Genomic DNA, 13509 nt, shown 5'->3' on the forward strand with positions numbered 1-13509 from the left:
TGATAAATGTAGAAAGATTGCTAGAGTGCTTACCAGTCAATTACATAAAAGTTGTCCCCATCATCACCCTGGTCGATGACATGTTCTCCACATTTGACAGGTTTTTCAAACATGGCATCTAGTACCTGAGACATCTGTTCCTGAAAGAGAACAAAACACTGTCACAAACATATTTGCTCAAAAGGGTTCTATCCTTTTGAACCTAGGGAGACTTCACACCCTAGGTAAAGCATACCAGTGTCCGGTTAAGATGTATTTACAAGACATGCAAGTTGTCACTAAACTGATCCTTGAGCTTTGGGAAGGAAAGCAGGAGCCTGGTATTAATGCCGAAAGTATAGGTCAAGATAATCTTATGGTCCCTATACCTCTCGGCATCTCTCATATTGCATACTACTGAAACTGACACATGGGACGACTCTGGAGTGGCTGGAATTGGAGCCCACTCTGTTGTAAAAAAACAATGTTGTTACGCCCTGTGTGTATGGAACTCTGTATGGAGCACGCCATAGAGGAGTCACCTAAACCAGTGATTCCTTCTTAAACCGCTCTAGTACAGAGTTCCATACACACACGGCGTAACAAAATAGTTTTTTAACCACAGATTGAGCTCCAATCCCAGCCACTCCAGTCATCCCATGTGCCAGTTTCACTCTGAAACATCCCACGCATCATTAGCGCTCAGAAAATAACTCTGCATTCATCCTATACATTGGGCAGGTCAGTGGCCCTCCCATGAGTGCCATGCTTAAATGTAAAACTGTGTTCATGTAAAAAGCCCCACTGACACACGTCTTTTCCTCCTTAGGTGTTTCTCAAACCATCCTGTCTAAATTGTATGTTTAGGGGCTAAACACTGACTTGACACAATTAAAGTCTACTGTTTTTATTTGGATTCTGGGGCATTTCACTCTTCGTCAGAGTGTGTAAATACTATTTATGCATCCTGGACCAGCCACTATTTTATGTACAGAACTTCTATAGCACCAGCACACTTTACATTCACTTAATTTCACTTGTACTGCATTGTTTGGGATCACCTCTTTACTTAAGAATTGACTGAAGTATAAAACTGCAATGATTTTTTTTATTTGTTAATAATTAAAATTCAACTGTCCAAACTGAGAAATGGAACCAATCTCTTGATGGTCTAAAGAGGTTCACGCCTCTTTTTAAAATTAGGACTGTGCAACATGCTGGGTGATCCCATGAAAGATCCAAGGTTACATGGCCAGTCAGTTTAATAATCTCTGTGAGAACCAAACTGGATATGCCGAGGACCTTCACTTACCAGGGATTTAGGCTAAAAAGTTAGAACAAATTAACTACCTCTTGACCTCAGAAAGGAGCAACACAGGCTCCAACTAGGTCAGTGGCGGTTCCATGACTGGTTGATGCCGTCTCTTCGAAACATTAGTGGGAACGAACGCAGGAGACAGAACAGGAGCTTTCCAAGAGAATGTTATACAGAGGCTCATCCTGCCGATTGGAAACACCTGTCGCCTTGACGCTTAGCAGGCAGCTACAGCCAGAATTACTTGTGAAAATTCACTTTCTTGAAAAACCACAGAAACCTTGTTTTGAACTTGGTTACTTTAATTCAATGTTAGAACCAAGCAAAACATTGCACAGATGTCCAAGGCAGTGGAATGTTGTTCCACTGTTCTCTACCGAAGCGTTCGCCGAAGGTCCTTATTACGCCTGGCTCGTAAATCCCAGTGTTTTAACAACTCCAGTGGCCAGCTGCATCGGGAATGACTAGTGTCCAGCTCTTCGGTTGGATATTTCAGCAGTTTGAAGCAGGACAAATGTCCAGCTGAAAAAAGGCAAGCAAATGAGGGATAACAAGTGTAGAAACTGATCTCAGCATGTTATTCCCCATGTCCATGTGGATATCCTTCAAGGGCCCAATAAGCCCACAACGCAGTAGTACTGATACCAGCAGCATCAGAGCTTCACAGGCCATCATTACGAGTAGGGTTATTTCACCCAGAGCCTTAACGTCTGGTAGGTTTCTGCAACTCACAATTTCAAGGTGCTCTGGGTTTGGATTTATTGGGTCCACAAACCCTGGACCTGAGGATTCTGGGCCTGGAGACACCAGAGCCTTTCATAGACTGCATAGCTATGGACAGCGCCATCACCCGGCCCTAATCCGACCATGCAGCAGTCCAGGGTGAGCACAGAAGCCCAAACTTGTCCTGCACCCCATCACCCCACACCCTCACCGACCCTCCAGCTCACACTTCCCAGCCTGCTCAGAGCGGGTGGAAAATGTCAGGGGTTTCCCCTGACACTGTCAGAAAACATATGCTAAAGGACCTATTTCTCCTGTGCTGTCTGATTAATCCCTTTTCCAATGGAATTCGCAGGTTCTGATCCCCCGGTATCACCGCACCAAATTCTTGCAAGCTCATAATAAGGGCACCATTTACAATGGGGTCTTAGATGGTTTCTTGGTGTTTGAATCATGTGTCATTAACATTAAAACCCTAAGCAGTGCAGAGCATATTAATGTGCGAAAAATATTTAGAAAATGTGGGTATCAATGTGTTCTGTTGTCTTCTGGTTTTAAGTGAACATGGCAAAATAGCACTGTGCAGTGGGACATGAGACTACTGAAGTCCTGCCTCCCTAATAACAAGTAGTGCAAGGAGTGATACATGAGAGCCACACATTGAGAGCAGGCATCCAGGTGTAATGGAAAGGTGGTGTGAGGTGGGGCCACTAGGTTGCACCAGGCGGATCTCTGTGCGCACATGCTTCTGGCCTGAGAGCCAGATCACCTGCCTGCGAGATAATTGAACCACGAGCCAAGAAGGTATCTGAGGTACAAGCAGTCAGCATGCACCCTGCCCCACTCATATGCCCCACAAGTGAAAGTACAATATAGTTGATCATACCAAAATACAAGATATTTTGTAAAAAGTGTATAGGACCCAAGCAGGTGGTGAAGGCCCTGCCTTTGCCCCTGTGTAGGAACCTAAAGATATCAGCAGAAGCGGCACGAATGGTCGATATGATGGTCGATATAACAAACTCTCACTTTAAGCACCATCCACCAGGATGACATAGAACATCAGAGGCTGAGAAACGGATCTAAGATGCAGAGGACCAATTAAAAATGTATCCTTCAGGTCTAAAAAAAATACAAAAAATACCATTACAGCCAGCAGAGCTCACTTCCCTGAAAGATAGAATACTCTGCAATAATGTGCACCTCATGAGCCCATCAGAGGGGTCCTAATTGGGCCTGATGGAAGACTACTTTAGGGGTCATTGGAGGACATTAATCCTGTCTGTACAATGAGCATGGGTTTAATACCTGAATGCAATAGTCAACAACTGAAAGATAATCATTTTGCCTTTGTAAAATGTTTGTTACTGCCTTATATCGCTTGTGCATGCAAGTAATAACTTTTTATCAGTTTAATCCAGAAGCAATATTTTGTTTTAAATATAAACATTATGTAGCAGAGGGTGGAATATGTGGCAAGTGTGTCCAAAATTAAGTGGAAAACACTGTTGCACAATCAAGTTTTTGTCCGCCAATCTCATACACAAATTATTCCTAAGAATGACATATTGGGGTATGTTTTTGTAGACACTGGGCATAGAACACTGTGGCAGGGCTGGACTGGAAACAAAAATCAGCCCTAGCAAATATGTTCAAACCAGCCCGCGCTGCAGGAGGCTGCGACTAGAATGGGGCCGTAGAAGCAAAGTTGGACGATGGCAACCCATCCAGCTATGAAAGCTGCCCCCAAGTCTGCAGCCCACTCGAAAATGCCAGAGTGTTGAAATGGCAAGTAGTGTTGCACCGATGGCAGAGCCCCCCCCCCCCCCCTCAAGTCCCAGGAGAGAGGAATAGACAATAATGAGACACATGATGTGTTTTTCTAATGCGATTAGACTACTGATTGTGGCAGGAAACAAGGAAGATGTTTAACATAAGAGCAATAGTACATTTAGTCAAAAAGGAATATGAAGGAAGTCAAAGATAAGCTATGTGCCAAGGGGATATGCCAGGCACTTGTTGACTGTGCAAACTGGAGGGTGGTTTTAAAACCTGCCACGGTGTAAATATTCAGGGACTCTCTCCTCTTTAAGAAATATGGCCCTGCACTTCATTGTTAATGTACATTAGTCATCCAGGGTGTGAGACTGGGATGCAGCATTGACCACCCTCTTATGCATGAATAATGCCAAGTGTGGGCGAACACACTGCATCAATCATGTCACTTGAAGTATGTGGCAGGTGATGACTGGTACTACACATCAGAGACAGGCTGGTTGATAGGTCCTTGAGAGGGTTGTGAGTGACACTTGCGTTGCCTAGTAGCCAGTTACATTTAATATAGCTATGTTGATCACTAAGGTGTGTCAATATGTGGGGGCGGGGTATTTATTCCTGAGTTGAGGCAAGGAACTGGGGAGGGTTAATTAATGGAAGGATATGGCATGCCGAGGTCAGAGTGCAACTCAGAAAAACTACCTGGAGCTCTGTAGAGTTTGGAAGACTCTTCTTTGGATAGTCAGGGAAGATGGACTTTCACACTTTGGTCACCACCTTAACATCAAATCATAGCTGTCATAAATTCTGTTACGAGACAGTGCATAGTTCCGTATTAAGAGAACACTGATACACATACTCTTTCAGCAAGAAACACACATCTCTAGGAGTGAACACATTAACCTGCATATGAGGAGGAGTGGCCCAGGATAATTATCCTCTTGCTCATCAAAAGCTAGGGCCATAGATATCCTCACCAGGGCCGTTTCTACCATTAGGCAAGACTAGGCGGCTGCCTAGGGCGGCAAAAGGGGGATGGCGGCAAAAAACATGAGTTTGGCAATCCCCTTGAACGGCCTTCGACCTCGAAAGCGCATTGGGTAGAGCCTTCGACGTGACATCACGTCATGTTCCGTGCCACGGGTGGGGGCCGTGCGCGTCGCTAGTAGCCTGCTGCAAAATTCCAGCCCGCGGCGCAGCTGAGTCACTCGCTGATGACTACAGCCACGCCTGACGTCACCCGGCTGAGGTACTAGTGTGCAAGACGTCGCAGTGAACTGCTAATGTGAGGCGTGCGTGACCTCTACTAGACCACTGACCTACCACAGAAAACCTCAGACTCCGGTGAACCTTTCATCTTTTACCAACCCCTGTGAGTGTAGCACTGCACGCTCGTAATAACTCACTGTTTCATAGCTTTATTATTTAGCGTATGGCCACTTTCCGCTGCCTCTGGCATCGGCCCCTGCCGCAGCCCCCGTCTCCGTATGCACCAAAACGTATGCTGCACTGTAAGCACGCAATGCGCACATGTCCCAGCAGGCTTGAGGACTGGTGGTTCATGTGTGTGCTAGAGTACCATACAACAGTGAATATTACCCGAAACACGAGGCCAGCATATCTGTCACTTTCAGTGCCCAATGGCGAGACACTTTACTAGGGCGGTGCCGCGAGCTGGCGGAACCTGAAGTTTAGCTGCAGTGTGTAAGCTGTTTGCACTACCGCGAGGGCGGTGTAATGGATCCCGCGGCCCTCTCAGGCTCACCTGACCACCATCGGCACTGGCTAACTCAGACTCCCCATCAAGAGCAGGAGCCTGCTGCCTGGCAGCCTGTACCAGAGGGAGCTGCTTGCTGCTGACTTTCGGCTGCTGCCTAACTTAAACATTCTGCAGCAGATTCTTGACTGTGACTGAATCAATGGTGTGTGACATAGATTTGAGCCGGGCCCGGCTCAGAGAGGTGAGCGCTGGCATGTTTATCACATTATTATTTTAGCATCACAATAAGCCCAGATCAAAACCTGTGATCAATTAAGCTGCCCCCTGTCGGAGCTGCCCCACAGGCTTTCCTCGTGTGCTGTTCGACATATGGAGGGTAGCAACATGATCTGGATCACAATCCAAAAGCGGGCAATGGCTGCAGCCCCCACGCAGATCTGGTGGTGCCTCGCCTTCTGTTTTAAGTGCTGGTAAGGCACCCCAGACAGTCACTGCTATGATCATGCAGTGTAGAGATTCCAGTTTGAAACGGGCTGTTTGGTTCTATTTACCTAGCTGCCCTAGGCTGGGGTTTTGGCAAGATGCTTTTTTTATCCCCCTGGGCCCTGCATCACAAAAAATCGAAGGGCCTTCTGGCAGTCAGTGTATCCCCCTCCCCCCGTCCCAACGAAATTTCGGTCCAAAGCAGCTGCTCTGACTCCGAGAGCAGATCGTTGTACACCAAGGCCAGTCTACTCTGCAGAAAAACTAGCAGAGCGGCCACTGTAACTGGCAGTTGAAGTTCTCAAAGAGTGCTAAACGATTGCTGAAGAATAACACCATTAAGGCAATCCATGACACCGATGCAGCGCCTGTTTACATTTCACACGTTTTACTCTATATTGCATTCCTGAAGACTGTGATGTTTCTGTAGATTTTAACAACGCACCAACACAGCGTGCTTATGGGCCATTTCAGAGAGATGTTGAAAGAGAAAGAATGAAAGTGTATAGAGAGTGAGAAACTGCAGAGGACAGTTAGCCTGGATGACAGGGGGGAGAGAGTGATGGTAGGAAGGAGCGGCATTTTTCAATTCTCGCCTAGGGCGGCAAAACATCTAGAAACGGCCCTGATCCTCACAGTGGAAATAGAGCTGTGAAAGTGTGACATTAATATTCTAAGGCAGATGGTGCTAGACTGCATCATTGGCAACCATCCCGCTGTTGCGCCAAGTATAATAGCACCCAACCAACTGACGTAACTGACCCTTAAACCAAATTTTGAACTAGGAAGCCAGGTTTAATTGCTCCATTGGCACTATGGCAGATTGCTTCTCCACTAAAACCAGATGCAATTCTAAGTGCACCGATTACCTTAGGGACTTGTCCCTACTTTCAGATATTGGAGGTCTGTCAATACACTCATGGTGAACTGCAGAAACTACTCACAGAACTCGCATAAAGACCTACTGTTCACCAGTAAAGCCGACTTAGATGTATTTCAACTGCTCCGTCTGGTATCTTCCAACTGCATAATATTGGGGTTTTCAACCTGTGCTTTAGCTGACTCGAGTCTAGGCTCACGCACCGCAAGCAAATGTGGGCTCCAGAGATTCGTTATTCACTATGTGGGAGGCCTTTTAACTGTATCTCATCCAGGCGAGTACGATGAATGAAACTAGCCTCATGAGGCCCCTGATCAGAATTCTCAAACAACTGCATGTGAACATAAAGGTAGTAAATGACAGGTAGCTCGGTAATACTGATATTCACATTGCTGGTGATTTGCAATGGAAAGCATACTCTAACCTAGAGACACACTAAGAAATGTTACGATAAAGATTGCAAGAACAGATTCTATTTTGATGGGGCAAAGCTGAGCATACAATGCCATGGCTTGCGAACAGAGACAGGGGGGCCTTTGATGTACACAAGATTGTAAGTAAAATGTGAGGGGCGGTGTTAGACCAGGCATCTTTGGCGTGGTTTACCCCAAACATTTTGCCTTTAGACCTCCTGTTTTTGTTGACTTCATTTTTGCTGGTCTTAGGACTCTGCACACTTTACCACTGCTAACCAGTGCCAAAGTTCTTGTGCTCTTTCCCTAAAACCTGCTAACACTGGCTCATACCCAACTGGCATATTTACTTTACTTATAAGTCCCTAGTAAAGTGCACTACATGTGCTCCGAGCCTGTAAATTAAATGCTACTAGTAGGCCTGCAGCACTGATTGTGCCACTCACTTAAATAGCTCTCTAAACAGGTCACAGACCTGCCATTGCAAAGCCTGTGTGTGCAGTTTAACCTACTATTTCTACGTGGTAAAATAAACCTTTTGCCAGGCCCAAACCTTCCTTTTCAATACATATAAGTCATCCCCAAAGTAGGCCCTAGACAGTCCCATGGGCAAGGTGGGGTGTATTTAAAAAGTTGGACATGTACTTTTAAGTTTTACATGTCCTGGTAGCAAATTCTTTTAAATGTGTTTTTCACTACTGCAAGACCTATCACCCTTCCATCAAACAACATCTTTTGGTCAAACAACTCAAACATTGTAACCTAGGGCCTTATTTAGAGTTTGGCAGATGTAAGACATCCGCTAAAAAGGGCGTATTTTCCGTCCACCTTATTCAGAGTGTACTGGACATCTGAGCATTCTAAATAGAGTGTGTCAAGAATTCCTGTCATACGAGGGGAGGAAAACGGTAACCGGCGAAAATGGACTACATCTCCCAGGATGCTTAGCGGTTGAGAGGTTATGTAAACAGGAGAGCTGTTACATAACTCAAGGGAAACACGCCCTTATGTAAACAGGAGAGCTGTTACATAACTCAAGGAAAACACGCCCTTATGTAAACAGGAGAGCTGTTACATAACTCAAGGGAAACACGCCCTTATGTAAACAGGAGAGCTGTTACATAACTCAAGGAAACACGCCCTTATGTAAACAGGAGAGCTGTTACATAACTCAAGGAAAACACTCCCTATAAAGGGAGGAACCGGGAGGTACAACGCTGTCGGATATTGTGTTCACACCGACGTACCTGCTTCGTGAAGAGCAGTGTTCCGGAGTGGTGCTCCAGTAAGGCAAGAACGGAGGTAGGTCGAGTCGTTACTCCCTGGGCCGTGTCTTGCCCCATCGTCACCTGTGAAGGACCCGGAATCTACCGGTCAACCATTGAGCTTCGCTTTTTGACTCGGCTGAGTCCAAGCGCAGTGGCGCTTTTGCTGGTTGGAGTCGTAACTCCCAGCCCGACCAGAGACACAGGGACTGCCAGCTGTAACGCACACCAGGAGGTGTTTGCCGCGTTACAGACTCGGAAGTCCACAGGATCGATCGAGCGGCTGCTCTCGGTTCAGTCTTCTTGCTTGTGATTGGGGTATCGGTGACGCATCACCAGGAGGTGACTCCGCGTCCCGGTGCAGTCTGAGGAAGAGGTTGAGCGGCTGCTCCCTTCAGGTAGAGACCCCGGCTGGGTGTTTCCCTGACTCCTCGATTCTCCCCAACACTCTTCGTGCCCCTCACAGCCTACCGATTGGCATTGTCGGCCATTTCATTTCTGCCCTCTGTTGGCATACGCCGGGACCGGCGTATATGCAGAGGACGGTTAGGACCATCCGTGCTGTGGGCTGGTAACGTACTTAGCCTGGAGGATTCCAGTGACTATAACTTTTGTTTATTCTTTGTATTATATTTGCCTTCATTAAAACAACTAACCCTTCACTAGTGGTTGCGTCCTCATTGTCGTGTCTGTTAAACGATCCTGAGACGTTCAGGGCGTTACAGAGTGGCTGCTACATCCGCCATTTTTTGCCAGATGTCCTGCATCCGCCAAACTCTAAATAAGGCCCTCAATAACCACACATACTCTTATACAGAGTAAAAGAGAAATATCAGAATAGGCAATTAAATAATTGAAAAGACCAGACTTAGACGTGGACTTCCTCTCCAGCAGCCAGACTGGGTCTCGGAACACCTGGCATCCGAAATGGGGAGAAAAAACTCAGCAATATTTGAATCTTTTGTGATCAATAAATTTGTTCCTGAGGTATCGTTACAACACATTGCTCAAACTGCTCCTTAAGAGAGTCCACCAGCACGTTTCAGCAGACTGCTGCAGGTACAGATAGTACAGATAACAATAAAGTTAACAAATCACATCACACTTTTTGTTATCATCGCCTTCTACAGAGACAATAGGGTGTTTTACATTAGGTGTAGGCTTTTATATTTGATCTGGAGTTTTTTTTTTGAAACATTGTTTTTTTTTTTAACAAGGTAGAACTTCATTCGGAGAGTTTCTTCCCTGCTTAATTGGATTTTGAGCAACAAGGGAGACATTATTTTCTACTCTTTTTCCATTTAAACTAAAAAAAATGTTTTACTGAGTAGCAGCTGAAAGAAATGGCTTAGGAATTACGCCCTCTAATTGACAGACTTAGGGCTCGATTCTGATGCGGTTAGGAAATCTACCAGATCGAATCGGTTTGGAAATGGTTTCCGACCGACTCGGATCGGGAGAGTCCAACCGACCGAGTATGATGCATCCGGATGCTTCCAGATACGATTTGGTTGGACTCCCATTGACTTCTATGGGAGTCTATGTTCATCATAAACTGGCCCTCAGTTGGGAAGACAAATTCCCGATCCGATTCGGAAGGAGCAAATGCCGTTAGGAGGCCTTCGTAACCGCATCGTAATTTGGCCCTAGGTGAGAATGCTTTCCTAACCGCATCAGAATCGGGACCTTATTGACAAAGGAGAGCAACATTTTGTGGGAAGTTTATTCCTGTAACATGGTTTTATTTTTCTCCAGCAGTTGTTTCGTAATGGAATCCAAATTTTCAAATACTTCTGTAGTTGTGCCACACTACATTTTATTTAAATTAATTCAATTAGTTTCTTAATTTATTACGTTTTAGGAGTGAATATTCTGTTTGTAGTGTATTTGCAAACGTCAATAAAGTTGGGCGAAAATGGCCAATTGTTTTATACAAGGAACTGCTCCGCCCTTTAAGTGAAGGGTTAGTTTCAGGATATTGGTGCCTGGCTGCACTGTGAAAATGTAAACAAAATCTGATTTAAATCTTGCCTGTCTTCGTGCCACCATCTGCTAACATCTTATTAAAGATGTCCTCATATTACCCTGGGACTAAGATTAACACTGGTGTGTTTACAATTTGGTAGTCACAGTCGTATAGTTCAGCTTGGTATTAATTCATTTTATGTGAGGAAGCACAGGGTACAGACCAGTCTAACCTGGAATGCTATTTGAGTTTTGTTTAGTGACATCTTTCTCCTCAAGTGTTAAAAACAGAAATGCATGGTCCATTACTCTTCAACTTGTATACATGCCCACTGTACCAACTAATTTTAAACACACCTCTTGCATTACTATTTATATGCTTATGGTAACTAGATCCACCACCACCTCAAAATTTATGTTGGTAACCTAGTGAATACTACAGAAATCTGGAAAATTGTTTATTCGTTGGTGAGTCAAGGTTTTTGAGCCTCTACAAACCACAATTAAAAACATAGTTCTCTATGTAACAAACAAGAAAGCAATGTTATTCTCGTGGCATCTAGCACCAGGAATATGCCCAACCCCAGCTTAAAGCATCTAGAACCTACTAGTAGTTGCACCAAGGTCCTAGCTCTCTTTCAAACGACATGCTGATTACAGCTTGCCAGATAATTGGTCATCGCTGAGCTTGAATATCTGAATGGAATTGAATGGGCCTACATAAGAAGCTCGCTGTCAGGTTACAACACATACAAAATTAAACAGCAAGGTTGGCCTACAACTGCAAGTAAGAGACCACATGAAACCAAACCTACATTAATTTCCCTACATACTGGTGGATGCCAGAATCAAGTTCGAAGTTCATTGGTGTACCTGGACCCATACATCAAGAATTAGCACTCTCCGGAAACAAAAAAAAGCATCCCTTCCCATGTTTGCCACTCAGAAATGTGAATAGCAGAGGAAATCCTTGGCTTGCATCCATACTGATCCCCACATATTCTGCATCATTTCTGAGTCTACTTTCCCTGGCACATTTTGCCTTTTTTAGCTAGTAAAATACCAGGAAAAAAACTGTTATCTCTATTATTGAATGTTCAAAGGGCTGAAGTGAGATGACCATAATTTGGGTGTGAAGGACTTTAAACTGTGAAACACCCTACCTCGACTCATGAAGGTGCTGCTAAAATGTGTATTTTTGATAATACTACAGTATTTTAGGCTTTCTGTTCTATTAATTTGCCTCATTTCCTGACTTTCCAAGCGTTCAATTGACTCTAAGACCCACAGAAAGACCAATGAGTAACATCAGAGAGGTGGACTTGAACTGTGTTTAGTTAACACAAGCAGGGTCCACATACTAGCAGAAGTTACTCCTCCATCTTTACCACGACCAACCTTCTTGTCAAAACTTCGACACAGCCCAAATTGGTATCCAAAAATATATATTTATCATTTCATCTTTCTCACTCACCTATCTGCTAACCAAAACGGCTTTACAGAAAAAAACAATATTCATAAACATGTTATGAGCGCATAAAAAGTATCTAGTGCCAAGTATTATTATTAATAATTTTAAAGTACATCAAGTGCCTTTTTGCTGACATTTCAAAAGCTATTATTCACTTTTAATCCAAATAATTGTGTTATAATGTTAATATGTATCTGGATATTTTGTACACAGTAGTGAAATGAATGTACCTCAAACTATCAGTGGGCTAGTTATATTTAGCTGATAGGCCATATGCAAGTCCTACAGGTCTAATCTGCTTTTTTTTTTAGATAGATACCAGTCACGCCAGAAATGTTTCCTGTTGAATAAATTAGAATCCTTTTTCCAGTACTTACAAATGAGAGATTGCTAAATCTGTAACATTTAGAGTATGAGCACGTCTGAATTTGATGTGGTCCGTTTCCACGAGGTCTTTCAAATAGGCGCTTGTACACATTTCTGTATTTTTTATGTTCTTAATTCTCTTTCTAATTCCAAATATTGGGAGGATCAGGGTTGTGGTTATGATCTTCACTTGTAAGACCTTGTCTTGCTCAGGCTGTGCCTTTTCACTTAGTGTTCTGCTGACTATGCCAGTATTTAACCAGCTGCACCAAGGCACTTTATTGACACAAATAAATGTATATCATTTCAACTCTGGATTCTCCTTTTATTGTGTTTCTAAAATGTAAATAAACAGTGAAAGCTTGATATTAGTATGTGAATCTTTCCACCAAGCTATTGACCACTTACTGAACAAGATGAGGTGTGAAATGTCTGCCTTAGGCAATGGTCAAGGGTAGCCTTTAGGTAAGTCCCGCCAGCTGCTGCCCCCGTTCTGAACTGTTGGGAGTATTTTATCTTTTTTAAAACAAATCTTTAATCTTTTACAGTCTCTTTTAATGACCCTGGTTTATTTGTTTTGCAATTTGCATCTATTTGTTTAAATACCCTGCCCAATTTCTTTCAGAAGATTTCTTAATCAAAAAGTTTTACAATCCAATTTAGTTTTCAGTGTCATGAAAAGGCAGACGATGTTATTAGAAATTAATTGGTTTCGAAAGAAACCGATGGACCCATATTTTTATGTAAATAATTTCAGCATGAAACTATATAAAATAAAGCCATTTACAAAACAGTTGTGCTAACAGTAATTAACAAAGCAAAGGAAAGGTCACGCGGCGTGAAGGGATTAAAAAAAGGTTGCAATTTAAAAACTGCAATTTATTAGCTCCCAAAATAAACAAATTTAGCAACTAGCATGTACAGATCCAAGAAATAAAAAAACACACCATATGAGACAAAAAAACATATACAATTCCAAATGACAACAGTGATATTTGAAGCCAGCACCAAAAAGTAAACACAAGAAAGAAATGAACATGTTAAATCTTAAAAAAATAGTTTCTAAAATAAGGAGGGCCAAAATGTATATTATCATTTTGAAACTTTCACGTCTGTGGGTCCTGCAGTGACCAGGACTGCACCTCCTAGCTGG

At 43.6% G+C, this 13509-nt stretch overlaps 1 protein-coding gene across 2 annotated transcripts in view; it reads right to left on the reverse strand.

Annotated features, from left to right (window-relative positions):
- The window catches only part of PRKAR2B (protein kinase cAMP-dependent type II regulatory subunit beta), a 343470-nt gene that overhangs the window by 107158 nt on the left and 222803 nt on the right, over window positions 1–13509 (reverse strand). The window contains exon 5 of one of the 2 annotated variants that reach the window (XM_085654132.1): window positions 34–140. In XM_085654132.1, the coding sequence (XP_085510258.1) occupies window positions 34–140 (107 nt within the window). The remainder of the gene's footprint in view (window positions 1–33; window positions 141–13509) is intronic. The other variant, XM_085654133.1, reaches the window with a different exon arrangement.

This window comes from Triturus cristatus, chromosome 4_1 (assembly GCF_964204655.1).
Source record: "Triturus cristatus chromosome 4_1, aTriCri1.1, whole genome shotgun sequence".
Lineage (NCBI taxonomy): Eukaryota > Metazoa > Chordata > Amphibia > Caudata > Salamandridae > Triturus > Triturus cristatus.